General features: G+C 45.3%; 1 protein-coding gene across 1 annotated transcript in view; it reads left to right on the forward strand.

The window, feature by feature from the left end:
- The window catches only part of ADAMTS12 (ADAM metallopeptidase with thrombospondin type 1 motif 12), a 288,146-nt gene that overhangs the window by 216,634 nt on the left and 51,720 nt on the right, over positions 1 to 19,792 (forward strand). Inside the window, exons 14-16 of the mRNA XM_045787203.2 lie at positions 4,119 to 4,239; positions 13,356 to 13,600; positions 15,364 to 15,502. Coding sequence (XP_045643159.2) covers positions 4,119 to 4,239; positions 13,356 to 13,600; positions 15,364 to 15,502 — 505 coding nt within the window. The remainder of the gene's footprint in view (positions 1 to 4,118; positions 4,240 to 13,355; positions 13,601 to 15,363; positions 15,503 to 19,792) is intronic.

Consider the following 19,792-nt stretch of genomic DNA (forward strand, 5'->3'; position numbering starts at 1 on the left):
TCTCCGAAGCTGTCCTGAACCTTCTTTGCTGTCCCTCCAGGCCATTTTGGCCATTTCAGTGATTTGTTGAACATTCCTTTTATCATTTTATCCGGGCCACATCTCTCTCCAGAATGCCGGATCCTAACTCTCAAAGTTATTGCAAGGACGGCATTATTGCTGCTGTCTCTTTTTATCAAATGGCGTATCATTTACCTGTTCTTCTCAGGTAAGCATAACTGTGCCCCGTCATTATGCTTGCCGTTTCACCGGCTGAGAACGAGTCGATCTCAGAACCGGGCAGACTTCCGTTGCCCGCCTCTGCCGAGGGGCTGTAGAGAGCAGTGCCGACGTTCCAGGTGGATCAGGTCTTGGCACCAGCTGGCATTTCAGTTCTTCTCAGTCCCTTGAGAATTTACAAAGTAAAACAGTGTTCACTCATAAGCAAAATATGAGAATTGCTAAGAATACATATTGCATAATTCCCTAACAGAGCTGGAGGCCTGGATGAAGGCCTGGAACCTGAATTCTCTAATACTCAAGGTAGTGTGCTCTTCAGTCTGCGTGACGGGGTTAAGAATTGATGAGACGCTTCTGACCGAGAGGACATAATCATCAGAATAAAAAGGCAACCTACATAATGAAAGAACATATTTGCAAACCATATATATGACAGGGGGTTAAATCTAAAATGTGTAAGAAACTTGTACAACTCAATAGCAGAAAAACAAAGAACCTGATTAAAAGAATGAGCGAAGGACTTGAATAGCTGTTTCTCCAGAAAACACATACAAATAGTATATGAAAAGGTGCTTGACATCATTAAATATCACAGAAATACAAATCAAACCCACAATAAGGTGTCCCCTCACACCTGTTAGGATGGCTGTATTCAAAAAACCAAAAGATAAGAGTTGCTGAAGATGTGGAGAAATGGGGACCCCGTATACTGTTGGTGGGAATGTACAACTGTGCAGCCATTCTAGAAAACAATATGGAGGTTTCCTCAAAAAATTAAAAATAGAACCTACCATCTGACCCAGACATGGGATTTCTAGGTGTGTATCCAAAAGAATTGGAATCAGGATCTTGAAGAAATACCTGTACTCCTGTGTTCATTGCAGTGTTATTTCCAACAGCCAACCTATGGAAACAACCCACGTGTCCATCAACAGACGAGTGGACAAAGAAAATGTGGAATACCTGTGTTGTATACATAGTATGGAATATTATTCAGCTTTTGAAAAAAGGGAAATCCTGCCATCTGTGACAATAGGGATGAGCCTGGAGGACCTTAGGCTAAGTGAAACAAGCCCGTCACAGAAGAACAAACGCCACATGATTCTACTTATGTGAGAATCTACAATAGTCAGGCTCATAAAAGCTGAGAATAAAACAGGGAGTGACAGGGGCCGAGGGGAGAGAACCATGGAGAGTTGTTGTTTAATGGGTACAACGTTTCAGTGAGGCAAGACGCAAAGTCCTAGCCATCGCTGTGGATCTGGTGCCTACGGTTGACATACTGTATTGTGCACTTAAAAATTTTTGAGAGCATGGATCCCCCATTAAATGTGCTTAGCACACACAGAAGGAGTCACGAGGGAACTCTTGGAGGGGGTGGGTATGCCTATTACCTCGATTGTAGTGATGATGGTTTCACAGGTATTTGTGTAAATCCAAACTCATCAAGCTGTTTGCATTAAATGTGTACTGTATTTCATATACCAGCTATGCCTCAATAAAGCTGTTTTTTATTTATTTACTTATTTTTTAAAGATGAGGAAATGGGACTCACAGAAGTACCTTAGGTATTCTTTTTTAAAGATTTTATTTATTTGACAGAGAGAGAGAGCACGTAAGCAGGGGGAGCAGCAGGCAGAGGGAGAGGAAGAAGCAGGCTCCCCATGGAGCAGAGAGCTAGACCTGGGGCTGGATCCCAAGACCCCAGGATCATAACCTGAGCCGAAGGCAGACACTTAACCAACTGAGCCGCCCAGGCGCCCCAAGAAAGCTGTTTTTTAAAGAAAGAAATTATATAATGGGAAATTTAAATGATTTTCTTTTCCTTTTTTTTTTTTTTTTTTTTTAATGTTGCTCATTAGAGTGGCAGTCTGACATGTGAGGAGTCCCTTCAGAGGAGACCCTTGCTGGACTCATTATCCACACTTGGTAGCAGCAGGAGAGCCACTTCTGGTTCTGTTGAAAGCAGAAAGACAGTATTGTCTCGGGCCCTCTTGCCAGAGCACATGGCGTGAACAAGCAGAGTGACGTCTGTTTGCTTTCCCCTCAGAGCCCTTATGTTTTATGTGCAGCAGGGAAGACTGGCTTATGTCTGCCTAGGCCCTGTGTTAGACACTGAGCTCAGTGCTGGTCGTGCTGGGTGCTGCTGGTGGGAGAAGCAGTTGGGGTGAAGTCTCTACAGGACCCCCCTGAATATTCTGTGGGACATCGAATTTGCGCGTCTCCCTTCCCCATCCCCCACCTCCGGCCCCCAGTATGCAGGCAGATATCGCTGGAGAAGAAAGATGGCCTCAGCGTATTTGTTTTCCTGGCTTTCTTTCCTTTATTCTTCACATCTGTATCTATCCTCTTTTGGTAGAAATTTGAAAAAACACTTTACCATTACTGTTTCGGAGGAGCTGATTTCCTGGCTCATCCCAGATTGGTGAAGGCAGAAAGTCTCTGGGGGTCCGATCTGTAAAGATCGGCTTATCGGAGTATGCTCGAGCTTGACGTAAACATGTCACTTGTGAAGGGCTGACATTTTACTTGTGACCACTGAGTACACATCCAGACAGTTTCTTTCTCTTACTGTGATTAGCATGATTAATTTTTTTAATCTCTTAGCACTTTATTTTCTTCCCAGCTGAGTCACGTAGCACAATCCTTGGATTTGAAGAGACAGTCAGTTTGAGGAATGGAGGTATTCTCTGTCACCGACCATTAATTCTCTGTTCAGCTGGTGGAGGGAGGGTGTCTGTAAAAACCCAGACTGGTCTTCCTTTCAGTCATTTGAATTGGCTCTATAATGAGGAAGGAAACGTGACACGCACCGGCCACTCTATGGAGGGGCCCAATCACTACATTGGACACGGAAACTAAGAGGAGACTTATACTGGAATTAAAACACAAACTTAGAAATATAAAAAATAAAACAAGAAAAGGAATTATCCTTGAAGGAGAGAATAAACTGTATAGGCACAATTCTTTTTTGCAAGCAGAGAGGTCTGACTAGCTGAGTATGGTCCGGTCTCCCTCTCTCTTTGGCCGGAGAGCCAGCAGCTAAGACCTCCAGGGGAGGCTCGTGTGTTTCATGACTTCCTGCCCAAGTGTCATGATTTTTTGGTATCAGATGCTACTGAACACACCCAGTGTAATTGCTCCCCTTTTCCAGCATGGGGATTTTCAGGTGGAAAAGTCTTGGCTGAGGAGAAGGATCCATGGCGGGGAAAGAAGGTGATGGAGAAGGGCCGATGGGCAGAGTCCTGGGAAGGGATCGGGTCCAGAGCACGCGGGCGAGGTCAGTCTCAGCTCATAGGAGAAAGCTCACGATGGCTGGGATGCGTGTGGCTACGTGTGAAGTGCAGAGGGGGCCGGGGTCTTAGGAGGCTCCAGAGCACCTGGTGATGGTCCACAGGTCACAGACGTCATCCCTCAGGGGCCTGCAGGAGTGTTAGCGTTGAGCCAGCTCCTCCGTGGCTGCTGGTTCGCCAGCTGTACTCAGACAGGAGGCAGAGGTCGCCCCAGTGAGGCGTGTAAAGGGAGTGATCGTGATAGGCCGAGTAACTCCAGCATCCCTGGGAACTCTCCCTGGAGACGAGGGGACTTGAGGTTTGCCCATCAGAAGGGGATTTACTGCTCCAGCAACTCTGATTCCAAGCCATTTTCAATGTTACATGCTTGGTACTGTGCTCAATTCTGCCTGTGACTCTGCGGAAGCTGGAGACCCCCTCAGTGTGTCCCTCTTTCCCCTCTCACCAGGTAGTCCCTTTACCATCAGTGGCTGCCCCCAGGGACAGGAGCCGTTGGTTCCTGTATCCGTCCCCAGCCCCGATCTCACTGAGAGTGAAGGGGAAAAGGAGAAGGCAGGTGTGGGGTCCCTGTCCGTGTCAGTCCGCCTCAGCCTCTCTTCCCCACAGACCGTCGGCTGTGACTACGAGATCGGCTCCAATGCCACGGAGGATCGCTGCGGTGTGTGCCTTGGGGACGGCTCTGCCTGCCAGACCGTGAAGAAGATGTTTAAGCAGAAAGAAGGATCTGGTAATGAACAAATAATTGAAGTGGCAGGGGACTGAGAATGGAGGGTAAGATTGATGGCTGTGTTTTAAAGCAGATTGTAACTTTCAGAGAACTCCGCATAGACGTAGTCTTCGCGACAAAAGGATAAGGGCTCCCTGACAGTTTTAGGGACGGGGCTGATTGCTAGGCATTTACGGTATGTCTCCCACTGCACGGGAATCTAAGTCTCCCACCGCCTGGGGGCTGTTCCCGGGAATGGGAATGAATGTCATCCCTGGGAGAGCATCCAGGGCTGAAGGCCATTGGCCCAGGAATGACCTCGAACTGAGGGAGACAGATATCAAAAGCAGACACAGGACGGGCTCTAAGGGAGAGGGCAGAGAAGCCAGCCGTGGGCTTCAAGGCAGAAGGCTCATAGTGCACTTTCAGGGACAAAGGAGAGGCAAGGCAAGGTGGCTTGGGCTGGCTCTTCTTTCCCATCTCTCCCAGTAAAAGGGTCCCACCCCCTACTGCCCCACGGTGCCCCAGGTGGCTGCTGCCACCTGATGACCCCTCCTGACCCAAGCTCTGCTGTTCCTTTCCCATGATGACCTTCCACAAGGTTTCTTCTTTGTGCAGCTCTGGGCTACTAATAATCCTTGGGAATGAAGAGCCCACCTTCACCCCGAATCAGCCATGAAGCATGTATGTCTTCCGTTAAAACTGCCGGTCCCTTGGCAGCAACAGTGAGTGACAGCTGAAGGGCCTTGCGAGGAGGCTAAGCGAGGCCCAGAGATGGTGAAGACAACTCGGAGTATCATAGTTTAGGCTCCTAGAAACACCCTAAGACGAGAAGTCAGGAACCAAGAATTTATTTGCGGGTCAGGAGGTCCTGGAAAACACCAGTAGGCATTCAGGAAGTGAAACGGGGAAAGGAGGAGAGCCAAGAAAGGGTGTGTCATTAAGCCAGGGACCATTATACAGGAGCCAGCGTAGAAGTGGTACATTGGAATTTTCCCACCCAAGGGGTGAAGGAGCTGAGACCGTGGATGCCGACTTGGTTAGTCACTGCTTGAGGCTACTTTGGGGAGGGGCAGTTAGGTGGTTATTTTTCTGGATTCCAAAGAAATGCAGGTGCTGGGAGTAGGGAGTCCACTGTGCACTCCTCAGGTAGGGCCTGAGGAGAGAGGGGCAGTGTCTACACTGGAGTGTTACCCAGGGCGGGAAGTGACAAGGACTCCCAGATGCAGTGGGCCACCGTTTTCCTGGGTCCCGACAAAGCAATGCCTCTCTCTTAGACATGCTCACCAGCCAGGGTGAAGTTACTGGGTACGCCCTTGGGTATCAGGTGCATTGCTCAAATGCCCTGTTGGTCTCTAGGACACGTCACAGTGGGTGACCTGAATTTGTTTAATTTCATCCCAGGTTTTTGATCTTTGACTATTGAACTAATAAAGTTGAATTGTAAAGTGAAATGCTTCTCTTGCCCTTTAGAATTATCACCGAAGGACTATATTTTATGTCTGTCTATTTGATGGCTTTAGTATGCATGAAATGTATCCTTTGTATTATTTACTTGGTATGTGAGTGATAACCCAGTGTGTCTTAGGCTTATGCTCAAGCCTCCTATGATTGCTAATATTTGCCCAATCTTATAAAGTTGCTATGTAAATATTTTCCTTTATTTAGATGTGACCTTATTTACGTGGATTATGAAGTCACCCTTAAAATCATGTTTCTACATTTAATCTCAGCAATATTTGTTTATCTGTGGGGGTTCAGATCTTCGTCCTCAGATATGCTATGCTCCTAACATTATGGTAACTCCTTTAAAAAGCAGTTTTCATTCTTGAATCTCCACCACTTAACCTTTTAACTAAGCCCTTAGGAAAGTGGGCTTTAGTTCTGGATTCTTGACTCTACTCTGGTTTCTTGGGAGTGAGGAAAAGACCAGAAGCATCTTGAGTCTCCCTCCCACCTCTATCCCTGCTTAGAGACCTTGATGCCTCCGGCCATATGTCCAGCACTGAGCATTTGGCATCCCTCATGCCTTTGGTTTTCAGTTCTCCTTCTCCCATTTGCTTCCCAGAGGGCTTCTGATGGCTTTTGGCACCCAGAGTGAGGTGTCAACTTTAGACCGTGCATATTCTGAGAGAGCCTCGAAGCCCTCTGGCACTGCTACTCCCAGCACAGTGAGGAAGTCCAGCCAGATCTCACTCTGGACTCTGTTAACACCCAGCAGGGTCGTCTGTGTTCCTTATACCCACCAGGCTGATCCCATCTTTGCTGTGTGCCTAATAAAGCCAGATACACCATGAAGTGATTGGCTCGGGGGTTCACACTGTAACTTCATCTCCCTGGTCAAGGCACCGCATTTGCTTTCAAGAATTTGTGATGTGTGGGGAGCTCTGATGGAGGATTCTTCCAGAGCAAATATGTTTCTGCAGTCAGTTACATGGGGGCTGTAGCTGGAGATGACTTCGTTACCCCCACACTTACGTGTCAGATCTCCAGAGCCTTGTTATCACAACCACGTCCTGGAGAGAAAGCCCAGTGTCTCCTTTCTGAGGGAAGTTAGCAACCATCAGACAACACCAGAAAAAAAACGAACCTGGGCGACAGGTACATCTAGCACTTGAGGCAAGATCATCTCTGTGACTAGGAAATGATGGGGACATGCAGTCAGTCACCTAGAAGAATCCAAACCTCTTTCAAACCTTGCATGGCCTAACTGATCCTGTGTCTGCTTGCGTTCTCCTTCCTTCCTACTTACTTTGGCTTGTGGCTTTCTTTTAACAGAGTGCTATGAAACAAAAGTATAAGTGGAGAAGTTTGCATTAGAGATGCACATGGTGGTCAGACCCAGCTTCTCCTCCTCTCCAACAGCTGCTCCCTTTGACAATGGAAGTGTGAAATATTAGCCAAGTCCTTTTTTCTTGGCTTTGTGTTGTTGTTTTTTGTTTGTTTGTTTGTTTGTTTGTTTGGTGAGTGCTCCTAAGAGAAAGGATGATGGATGATGTGGAATTAAAAGGAATTGGGAGGCAATAGGCCAGGTGCTGATCTAGATAACCATTGACCATGGGGAGGTCATCCCATTGGACGTCCACTTCTGAGGCCCCTTTCCACCCTGTCTGGTATTTCTTATTTTCTCCCTGCCCTTAGCCCTAAGGCTGATCATTTGCTTGTTGATATCTAAGTGTCGAAGTTAGGCGGAGTCTCCAGGAGAAGGTGTCTTTATCCATGGCCTTCTTGGGCGGTCCCAGTAAGTCCCTGTCTGCCTCTGTGGAGAGGAAGTCATTTAGTAGATTTGAGCCGTGCGCTACATGGCAGCATATGCCTTTTAGTTCGTGTCACACTTGGGGAACATAAGGCCCACTTTCTTGTAGACCGTCCAGAATAGTTTCCATTTCCTCTTGTGGAGAAAGAAAAAAGAATTACCATGTTGGTATAGTGTCATGGTTACTGTGAATAGAAGTGTCTGGAATTAAAGAACTTAGGTCCAGAATATGGTGAACTGTGTACAGATATCATCACTCATTCATTTATTCATTCACTCTATTACTTGAGAAACACTGAGTACCTATTGTGTGCTTGGCATGGGGGATAGAAAGACGAATGAGACCATGACTCTTTCCACTGCCTTCCCTGCCTTACGCCATCCAGGTAACAGGCCTGGGTCCCACTCTGCCACATGGCCCTTAGGCAGAACTTAAATGAGGAGCCGAGTTCAGAAGGAAGTTGGTAGAGCATTAAGCTCTGTTCCTCTAAGGGCACCCTGGGCTTGTTACCCAGAACCTTGACCTTTATGCCAGACTCTTGAAGCCCACTCTCTTTGGCCTAGAACGTTGACCCATTATCATCTAGCTCCTCAGCCTTGAGTTTTTGTTTTTGTTTTTGTTTTTCCTGTTGCCTAATTTTCTTGATTCTGTACGATTCACCTACCATGGTCTTAAATGTTAAAACTTGACAGTTTTTAGCCTCTTGCACTAAATCACTGACTTCTAAAACCACTTCTGGGCTTGCTTGGCATCTCTAGACTTGACTAATGCCAGACCCACTGACCACTAAACCAGGTCCTGGTCTTGCTCACACCGGCTGCTTTCCTCTGTTGCTGGGAATAAGGGACCACATTCTCTGAGTGCCCTGGAACTCCCGTACAGGTAATTGTATCACTTAACTCACTGCCCAAACTGCCAGCCTCTATTCCTACTTCCTTTATTTAATATTAACTAGAATGTGCTCAGACTTTTACTTTAAAACCTTTTTATGGAACTAGAGCAGTCACCATACAAAATTCACCTTATTAAATATTATTACATATATTTGCATATCTGGTTAGTGGGTTTGATGCCCATCATGGAGTTATTGTAACTCTCTTGGCATAATATTTAAATTAATTCAATTTCCTCTGATACACATCACAATTTCATTTTCATGATTAAACGTGTCAAAAAAAATCTGCAGTCTAGAAAGCAGAGGAAGGGTACAGAAAGTTTCTTCTAGAAACACCTGCTGCTGGTATCCATATCTTTAGGAGATTCCTGGAATGTAGTGAAAGAAGCAACTGCCGGGGATTATGCTCGAACCTGACCACCCGAGTACCGCCCCACTTCCCGAGGCTGTGTGTTTACTTCGTTCTTCTAGCTGCAGCTCCCTAGTCTCTGCCACTGATCTTCTCAGCTGGATTCAATTCACCTAGAGTTAGGAATTGACACCAGTTTCCAGTTATGTTAAGATTGCTGTCTTAATCCCATAATGAGGCAGATTCTGGACTTTTTCTTGGGGCCTCTTAGTCTCTGTGACATGAGGAAGCTCATGAAGGAATGGAACCCATGGAGAACACCTCACAATACAGGGTGGGGGGCTGTGGCGGCAGTACACACAAGGTCGAGATACAAATCTGGGCAGTGAGAAGGAAGAGACACTTCTAGGAACAAATGACATGACTTCGTGACTCAAAGTTGCTTCTATGCTATACTGCAGGGTTCAGTTTGTTTGCTGTTGGCTGAAGAGAGAAGGGGGTTCGCTCTGATTTTAGGTGGGTGAATGACATGAGGAGGTCAGTGTCACAGAAGACTGGTTTGCCAACAACATCCATAACGGCCTGGGACAGGGGAGCCCCGTGCTAGGAGATGAGTCCACAGAGACAGGATGAGAATCTTATAAGAAAACATTTCAGAGAAAGCCCAAGGCAGAAGGTAATGCATAATAAGAAGAAGGGGCGTGGCTTCCTTGAATCCAGAATATCACCTCATTTGGAGCGTGTCCTAGATCATGTTTTCTAGGAAATCCCAGGCTGGAAGGAATAGGAAGGGAAGGAGAGGGACTGGATACTCCACTTGACACTTTTCATATGAAGAGAGCTCCGGGCTGCCACCCTTTGTCCCAGGTGCTTTTAGGGTCAGGAGGCCCCTGTCAACATCTCTTCCCTTTTCTATGTTTCCTTTCTCCTGGCCTCTAGCAAGAGGGTTGTGGTTGCTGATTGGGTGGGTCAAGGTTCTGGTGCCCTTACAGCCCGCTTTTTGAAATAATTGAAGCTAAAACTCTCAATCTAGGACAAGGCAGTTGGACTTCTCAAAAGATCTGCCGGACACATTTACGTGTACATAGTTCTTCCTCACTCTGATCTGGAAAAGGGTCAAATGGAAGGTTGTACCTGAACTTGACATTGACGTGTCATTGCTGTCAAGACAAGCATCAGGACATGGACTGGCCTTTCCCAGGAGCCTCCTCTCATTAAACCATGAGATTTGGGCCTGCAGTGAGGATTGTTTTGCTCACCGCAAGCTGACAGCATAAATCTTTCTAAGAAGATGAGCTTTGAAAAGATGTCTGGGGTTAATAGTATGACCTCTTTATGAGCACATTTTTATTAGATGCGACAGCCTAGAAACCAAACCAAATATGCTACTGGGTAAGTCCTTTTTTGTGAATTACAAAGAACAGTTGGATAAGATGCACTTTAGCACCAGTGATCTATCGTAGCTCTTACGATGATGGCTTCCGAAGTGAGGCCGGTCTTCTGTTTCGTCACCAGAAGCCCTGAGTATTCCTTCAGCTCGAGGGGCTCGGGACTCGGTGATGGGATGTTTTCTGCAGGTGAGTCTCCATGGCCCCAGACTCCTTCTTTGAGGTCAAGATTACATTTTCTTACTTCCCGCAATTTTCCCAGTATTGCCCCCGTCTGGTGCAAATGACTAATGTTTTCTAGGGAAGGCGGGAGAGAAGCGATTTTCTGAATGAAAAATTCACCATTCTTAACACTTTGGAGATAATCTTACCAACCCTGAAAAGCTCCCTTTGACACAGAATCAATGTCTCAGAAACTTTCCATCCTTACTTTTTAATAGGATTCTCATTTCTGTAAAGAAGACCCTTGAGGCTAAGATATTCAGGAGGATTTTTTAAAATCTCTTTCTACCAACCACATTTTTTATTAAAACCGCTATTTTAAGAGTTAGTTAGCAAACCCTGGATATAGGTATATGTACTTTCCACCTAGGTGTGTGATGTTCCTCTCGTGGGAACTCTGTTTTCTCATTTGGTAAGCGGGAAGGTTTGTAGCCAATCCTTTCCAATTAAATGTCCCTTAATAGCAGATTGGTTAAATAAATGGGTTTCTGTCATTTTTGTAGTTGCTGAAATGCTCAAAAAATATGGAAAGATATGTAAGGTATATTAAATTTAAAAAGCAATAGTTGGAATAGCTCATGTAATATGATCCCACTTGTTTAAGAAATTATATGTATATATGCTTATACATGCAGACAAAAGTTTTGGATGAGAATCCCATAAACTATTCACTGTAGTTGTCTTTGGAACATAGGACTGGGGATGAAGGGAAACTGAAATTTTTACTTTTCATTTTATACTCGTCTCGAGTGTGGGCTTTTTTGTCATGTGCAAAGGAGTCTGGTGGATATATTGTGGTTCTTTTGAACTCCATATCACCATAATTTTATTTTTTGGCTCCCCCTTGATATTCTTTTGCAAATATGTATTACAAATGTGCATTACTTTTGCTCATGGCTAAATGTTCTGTCTCAATTTACATCTTCTGTCTATAAACTGTTCAGAAGCAGCACTTATAGTCACTGAAAGCTTTTATTCTAATTTGATGTACCTCCACTTTGAATTTGGCAGAATCTTCCATGATACACATTTCTAATTTTGGATTTTCTCTCTTAAGTGAAAGATAAAAAGCAAACTCTTTTGGATTTTTTTTCATCTGGTTCTCATTGTTTTTTGGGGGGCTTGTTTTGTTGTTTGTCTGTAAACAAAGGAGATAAGGCGGTCGGCACAATATTTGATGCCAGTTGATTTTCCTGCATGAGTTCTGCTATGAGAAGGCACTTGACATCCCAAGTCAGAAAGTGGCTGCAGGTTGCAACACTCCAAAGGCATTTCAGAAAACTGCATTAGCCTGAATTACACATGATAAATATTTTCCCTGAGCTAGTTATAAATTTGTAGTTTAGGGCACCTGGGTGGCACAGTTGGTTGAGTGTCTGACTCTTGATCTCAGTTCAGGTCATGATCTCAGGGTCGTGAGATCGAGCCCTGCACTGGGCTCCATGCTCAATATAGAATCCGCTGAAGATTCTCTCTCCCTCTCCCTCTCCCCCTCCCTGTTCATATTCTCCCTCGCTTGCTTTCTTTCTCTCAAATAAATAAATAAAATCTTTTTTTAAAAATTTGTAGTTTATATCAGCTATTTCAGGCAAGTCTTGTGAGTGCCAAATGGAATTTCATCAAATACTACAAGACCTGCATTTTGGTCTTGCTGGATGGGAGCTGCCAGTTTGAAAACTGGAGCTGAGGTTGTGGCCTGAGCTTCAGAGCAAATCGTACTTGCTGGCCAGCCCTAGGATTTGAGCTCCGAGGACCCCCCGTGACTGTAGTGTCTGAGGGAGGGGTAACAGTCAAGGTACTTCCAGGTAACAGAGACAAAGATTTGCTTATGGCTGAAAAGCCGAATGTCTCTCCAGTGCAAAATGACCAGGAAGATCAGGGTCTTAAAGCCAACATTTGTATGGAAAGCTTAAAAGAACAAAGAATGTTTTGCTTAGAAAAGAGAAAAATAATTGCATATTGGAGTTGTGAGGGATGTCGGACATCATCTCGTTGGAGCCCCGTCATTGTGCAGATGACATTCAAAGAAGTTAAATAAGTCAGTGAACACCATAGAGCTCATTCAAGGTGATGCAGAAACTAGGACTCACGTGTTCTGTCCCCCTGTCCCTGCACGCTCGCATGCCATCCCCCAAAGCCCATGTTCTTTCCATTCTGTCACATTTATGAGGTGATGGTTCTTAGGAAGCACAAATAGGACAAATGCATGAAGTGCTTGGCACGGAGTCTGCCAAAGGAAGGAAACCATTATATGTTAATACCTTTTGTCCCCAGCGTGTCTCCCGCCATGACAACCAGTAAATAAGGGTAGGGCTACAGCTAGAACCAATCATCATCTTTAAATGGATGCCCTCTGTGCTTTTTCAGGAAAGTAGAATGCAAGCTCATATTTCAGCAAAACATTAAAAAATAAGAAAAAACCTGTCTAATGAATAGAACAGTCCAGCAATATAAAAAGCTGTGCTCAGAGCTGAGTTTCTCATCACGAGCTATGTTCAAGAGCACCAGGTGGCAAATCAATCCAAGATTCCCTCAGGGATTCTCCTAATGAATTTAAGCTATGATTAGATTATTTCTAAGCGTCTATCTTTAATGGGCAGGCAGTGAGGACGAATGAGCAGAAGGGTGTATCCAGCGCAATGTTGAAGAAGATTCATCTGATAGCAACAAATGGGGGAGCAGAGATGCTAATGGGATGCTAGTTAGGGGCTGTACGTTTTTGAACTATCAACTTAAAATCACAGAAAAGTCAATCCTGGATCAACCACAAATGCTTCAGAGTCCAATCTGCATTTATTTCACCTCTTCTCACAAAACTATGTGCATCCTGAGTCACAGAGCTCCTGGGAATTCTGCTCCTGGCCAATCTCTTTACAATTCCCCATGACGAGTGCGTCTGCTCACCCCAGGGACCAGCCAGGAGGAAGGCAAGGGCACTACACAATGGGGATGGGCGATGGGTCAGAAAAAGGTAGTGTTCAGCTAAGCTTTAGGGCCTCTTTCATTATTGTGTCTTCTCTCCTTAGGTTATGTTGACATCGGCCTGATTCCAAAAGGAGCAAGAGACATACGGGTAATGGAGGTTGAAGGAGCTGGAAACTTTTTGGCCATCAGGAGTGAAGACCCCCAAAAATATTACCTCAATGGAGGATTCATTATCCAGTGGAATGGGAACTACAAGCTGGCAGGGACCATCTTCCAATATGACAGGAAAGGAGACCTGGAGAGACTGATGGCCACGGGTCCCACGAATGAGTCGGTGTGGATCCAGGTAATGCAGAAGCAGAGGCAACGGCCGATGTGTATATTCGTTAGGGCCTGTCTGATTTCCAAGGTGTTTGCTAGGGGGCACTAATTAAGGACACTTAAAACTTCTTTTAACAAGGAGCAGGGAGGAAAGCAAGATACTACATTGTGCTGTTAATCCTTTATTGCCTAGAAGTTGCTGAAATCCCAATAATGAAGTGCTGGGGGCCCTGAAGTCATCTGTTGGGAGTTTTGAGTTCAGCTTCTGGTATGATTGACATAGGCTGTTTATTTGAGGGTGATTGTTTCTCAGGTGTAAAAAGGATGCTGTCAGTCGATGTCAATCTGGCATGATTTTCCAGCAGTGGTGGTGGAGTGACATGGTTTTTTCATATGTTACCATGTGGTTCTTAGGCAGGAGGTTTGACCTTGTGAAACTCTTAGGGGAGGAGGGGGTTAGAATGTAGTATGTGCACCTTAAAGGCCCAATTGATCCGTCTTTCATGTTGGCAAGGAACCATAGAGAAAGAGTGGAATCATTATACCAGTAGAGACAAGGCAGGCTGGGGATGACGATGGCCCAAAAGAGTCAGATCTAACCATATTCAGAAGTTAGAGGGAGACGATTCCAGAGCCAGAGATCAGAGCTCACAAAAGCCAGAGATCAAGCCTTGACAGCTGTGATTCTTCAATGTCTACAGACGTGACATCTACCTGCCCACGTGGTGAGGGGTTTATATATGGGAGCCCCGATCCCGAGGAGCAACCAGCCCATCACCTCCAAGTTTAAGATGAATCCATTTTAAACGTGTGGTCGGGGCGCCTGGGTGACTCAGTCAATTGAGTGTCTGACTCTTGGCTTCTGCTCAGGTCATGATCTCAGGGTCATGAGATCAGATCCCATGTTGGGCTCTGTGCTCAGCATAGAGTCCGCTTGGGATTCTTTCTTTCTCCCTTTGCCCCTTGCCCCTCTCACATGCTCTTTCTCTCTCTCTCTCTCTCTCTCGAATAAATAAATAGATAAAATCTTTTTAAAAAAACAATAAACGTGTGATAAGTAGATTGCCTGCAGGAGAGGGAAGTGAGGGGAAGGCCCCAAGAGTGGTAAGCCTTGGCTAAAGCCCATGACCATTTCTACCCCAGAACACTATGCTTTAAAGGAACTAACCAGCCTGAGAGCTAGAGGAGAGTATCATAAAACAACAGCAACAACAGTCATAAATGTCAGTGTTTATAGATTGTGAACTATGTGCCAGGCACTATTCTATTCATAGCAAACCCTGTATGTTTATTAACTTACTGAACTCCCACAACACCTCTATTTGTCATGCTGTTACTATCCTCACTCTGTAAATGAGGAAGCAAAGGTGCAAAAAGATTAACTTACCTGTAATAACCAAGTTAGCAAGTTCACAAGAGCACAAGGAGACCCGCCAGTCTGTTGTTGGAAGAGACACCCTCCCATTCCCTCAGAGCAGTTTCCGTACGATGAGACCTCCGTGGGATTTCAGTCAAGAAATCATTGAATGGAGATGAGGTAGAGACAGGTAAAGACACAGATATAGATAGATACAGATACAGATACAGATACAGATACAGATACAGATACAGATACAGATCGATGTATCGGTGGACGTAGAGGCAGAGGTGGCAATGTGTTCATTTACTGGCATTTGCTCCAGTGCGTGCCTTCGTGACTCAGAGAAAGGGCGCTCTGTAGTGTTGTCACAGAGCACAGTTCTGTGGTATCAAGTCATGACAGCGACGTCACCCCTCTTTTGCCTTTAGCTTCTGTTCCAGGTGACTAACCCTGGCATCAAGTACGAGTACACAATCCGGAAAGACGGCCTTGACAATGACGTGGAAAAACTGGGGTACTTCTGGCAGTATGGCCGCTGGACCGAGTGCAGTGTAACATGTGGGACAGGTGAGCCACAGCTGCCACGTCTGTGAATCCGTGTCCGCTTCACAAGGGGCCGTGGAGGCAACCTGAGCCAGTGGTTCCTACTCTGTGCGCAGAGGTCTGTGGGCTTCCACAAACATGGCCGGGGCCTCCGTGGGAGCGAATATGCTGCTCATGGTCTACAGAGAGGGGCAGCTCTCCCTTTATACTGTCCCTCATGAAAGGTTTTGTTTGAAAAAGTGTTACATGTCTTGTTTTGTTTTGTTTTCAGCTTTATTGAGCTCTAACCGACTCATAACACTGTGTAAGTTTTGGGTGTACAACTGACCATTTGGTACACGTGTATTGTGAAATGTTTACCACAATAAGATCAGCCAACACACCCATCACGCCACATAGTTACCTTTTTGAGTGTGCTGAGAACACTTAAGATCTGCTCTCTTAGCAACTTTCAAGTATACAACGTAGTATTTCATGTGTTTTAAAAGCAAAACAGAAAGACTTAAAAGCCTGGCTTGAGGACCTGACTTCTACAAAAGTCAAACAACCCACCCAGAGCAGACTGCAAACAAGGCCAAATCCAAACCCTTACAAGCTCTCCTGATTCCCACCTGTTGTTCTTTTTCCTGTCTCCAGTTTACCAAGTATTTGTATCTATGAGGAGAGTAGTTTTCGCTCATGAAATCGAGCATTGGAGAGATTCCTTGCTGTTAAGTATGCCAGGATGGAATAAGTTCTTTTTTTTTTTTTAAGATTTATTTATTAGAGAGAGAGAGAGGGAGGAGGGGCAGAGGGAGAGGGAGGGAGAGAATCTTAAGCAGGCTCCCCACTGAGCATGGAGCCCAATATGGGGCTTGATCTCACAACCCTGAGGTCACGACCTGAGCTGAATCAAGAGCTGGATGCTTAACTGACTGAGCCACCCAGGCGCCCAGGATGGACTAAGTTCTGCTACAGTAACAAAGAAATCAAAATCTCAGGAATTGAACACAATGTATGTTTATTTCTAACCCATTCTAAGTCTGATGCAGGTTGGGTGGCCCAGCTTTGTCTTGGAGCTAAGACATCTGAAAGTTGTGGCTCTCAGTGTGCCCCACAGGAGAAGAAAGAATTGGAAGAGGCAGACTGGTTTTTGTTTTGTTTTGTTTTGTTTTTAAGATTTTGTTTATTTACTTGAGAGAGAGCAAGAGAGAGACGGAGCACGAGCAGGGAGAGAGGGCAGCGAGAGAGGGAGAAGCAGGCTCCCTACTGAGCAGGGAGCCCGATGCAGGACTCGATCCCAGGATCCCGGGATCATGACCTGAGCTGAAGGCAGACGCTTAACCAACTGAGCCACCCAGGCACCCCAGACTGGCTCTTATTAGGGGCTTTGGCCTGGTGGTAACACAGATCATTTCTGCTCACCTTTCGTTGGTTGGCCTTAGTCCTCTGGGTACAGTTGACTGCAGAGAGAAGCCAGGAACTGTGGACAAGCACAGGGACATCTGTGCGGCACTGGCTCTCTCTGCTGCAGGCTAGATGAAATTCTCTGAGGCCTGGGAGGGCAGGGTGCGGGCCTGTCAGGTACTTGGGGCTCTTTACTCGTTTGAGGGGCTTTAATAGTAGTACCAGATGAAAAGCCCTCTGCCTCTGTCTTGCCTTTCGGATTGTGTCCAAGTCTGTTCTGGAACTTTCTGCCTTGAGCCTGTCACTACTGCCTATAAACTAGGGCCACACCAGGGTAAGGTGTCCGATTCAGCGATGGAGCCAAGGGAGTGAAAGTAAAGGGGTGAATGGTTCAGAAGAACCCAGTCTACTCCCCCATGGGCTTCTCTCTCACATCCTGCATCTCTGCACCACTCATCCACCTGCCCACCCCCCCCCATCCCCATCCCCTCTCCCTGCGCCAGGAAGTAGTCCTGGAAGGAGATCCAGCAATAGGCATGGAGTCACGCACCATGAAGCTAATAAACGACGCTTGTATTACCAACTTCCTTCTTTCCCTCCTTCAGTACGGAAACCAAGGGTCGCCTTTTAGAAATCCCAGGGATCATGTTCATCTCAAAAGGTGTGATGTTTTGAAAATTCTAAACCTCTGGAGATCCATTAGGGACAAAGGTGGGATGTGTGGCAGCAGCTGGCAGTGGGGCTAATGTCAGTGGTGGGGTTAGTGTCGGTGGTGTTACCACGGCTGCGGCTAGCATTTCCAGATGTCCTGCCCCGGGGGGCTGGGCTGGCCAAGGAGCTCAAGCAATTTAAGCAGAAAATCAGTTCCATGAAAAATATTTCCCTGAGGAGCAGTTGCGAGGAAAATGAGATCATGGGGGCTGTAGTCACAAATACTTTTTCCAATTCTTACTTCTTTCAGCGAAGTACAGGTGTAAGCTGGAAGGTTCAGTTGTTTGTCCTGGGACACCAAGAGGGAAAACTCAGCCAGTCCAGACTGTGCAGGGGTCCTCCACAAAACAGGAGAACACCCACCCCCCCTTTTCTGTTTCAGCGTGGAGTGAATTCTTTGCATGACACAGGCAGTATTTCAGAGCATAGGAATACAAGGTAAATGGTTGATTTGTGCAGTCATCGGAAAGCAGGCTCCTCTTAGCTGGGAAATGAAACGTCCTTACCAAATGTGAATCAGGGATTTGGTTTTGATATAGTCTGATCCTCAGCCCGCTTGGGCAAATGTCATCCTGGTTATTAAACCTTAACAGGAAATACCAGGGAGCTGTCACAGTGTCCATTTGCTCACCCTAATCTCAGTCGCACTGCCTGTTTGAGTGACAGTGAGCTCTCTTACTCTGGCGGAGAAGAAAGACAACATTTTTACTTTCATGCTGTCAGACACGGAGGGTGAAATGCTAATATTCCCCTAGGACACACATTGCTAAATATAAAGATGGAAGACGGCCTGAAACTCCGAATCAGTCAACGATGTCGTTTATTTTCTTTGAGTGAAAACTTTCTATATTTTAAAAGTAAGTTAAATACATTTCTGGAAAATTAAAAATAGAAAAAATCACCCCCCTGACACATGCATTTTTGTATTTTACTTTGTTGCCTTTCAATATCCTTTTTTCTAGTCATAGATGTATCTAGTTGTGTGTCTATGGAAGTATTTATGCACATACACACGTGCCTTTGCTTAATGTCGTAACATGGGTACCTTTCCAAGTGCTACTCAGTCTTCAGAGCTATCATTTTTATGGATGTGTTCTAGTTCCCTGGCAAGGCAAAGCAAAATGTCTTTAGCCAATTCCGTGTAAAGAATGATTTCATTAGTGTTAATTTGTAGCTGGAATTTCTAGGTTCAAAGAGTGTAAATATGATGGGAATGTTAAGAAACTTATTACCAAATTGATTCCCATAGTAAAAGAGTTACAAACAGTAGCAATCACTTTGTTTTGTTTTGCTTTTATTGTTACTGTATTATTTTAGCCTTACACTCTGTCGCTGGGAAGCATTGCGAATGTCCTAGGAAAATGGAGAACGTAACAACAAACTTTTGCAGCCACTCAGCTTTCTTAGATCTTACCATTATTCACGCTTATTTCAGTCTTCATGTTGAAAGAAAAGAAATTGCACAAATATACTTGAAGAGCACCTCCCTGACTCTACTCCCCTTCCGTTTTCCCCAGAGATAACTAGGGTCATGAAATCAGTATTTATTATTTTCACGCATGTTGTTAAATACTTTTATTATACATGTGAATAGCCATATACGTTAAAAAATATTGTTTCTCAGGCATTTAAGCTTTCTATAAATAGTTTCACACTCTATGTATCATTCGTTGTCTTGCTGGTTTTACTCAGTACTCTGCTTTTGAGATAAATCCACACTAACGAAAGTAGCTCTGGTACACGCACTCGAAGGGCTACGTACTAGTCCACTGGGCGAATTTGCAATTATTTATATATTCCGCTATTTTGCAGTTATAAACATTTTTATAATGCTGTAATGAACACCTTTCCTCAATATTAGGAAAGCTCAAAATAACTGTGTACATTTGAGATGGGTGCACATATCCTTGATAAACCATGAGAATCACAGGGCACCTAGGTGGCTCAGTTAAGCATCTGCCTTTGGCTCGGGTCATGATCCCAGGGTCCTGGGATCGAGCCCTGCATCAGGCTCCCTGCTCAGCGGGGAGTCTGCTTCTCCCTCTCCCTCTGCAGCTGTCCCTACTTGTGCTCTCTCACTCTCGCTCTGCCTCTCCATCCATTGACATTCTGGCCACTCCTCTAACCTCTCTTCGTAACGATGTCTTAGCAGAATCTGTGGTCCCTTTTCTTTGTCAACCTGTGTGCCTTCACTGTGCCTTCATTTCTTCATCTTGC

Source organism: Ursus americanus, chromosome 15, assembly GCF_024610735.1.
Source record: "Ursus americanus isolate L20-20 chromosome 15, mUrsAme1.1.p, whole genome shotgun sequence".
In the NCBI taxonomy this organism is placed as follows: Eukaryota; Metazoa; Chordata; class Mammalia; order Carnivora; family Ursidae; genus Ursus; species Ursus americanus.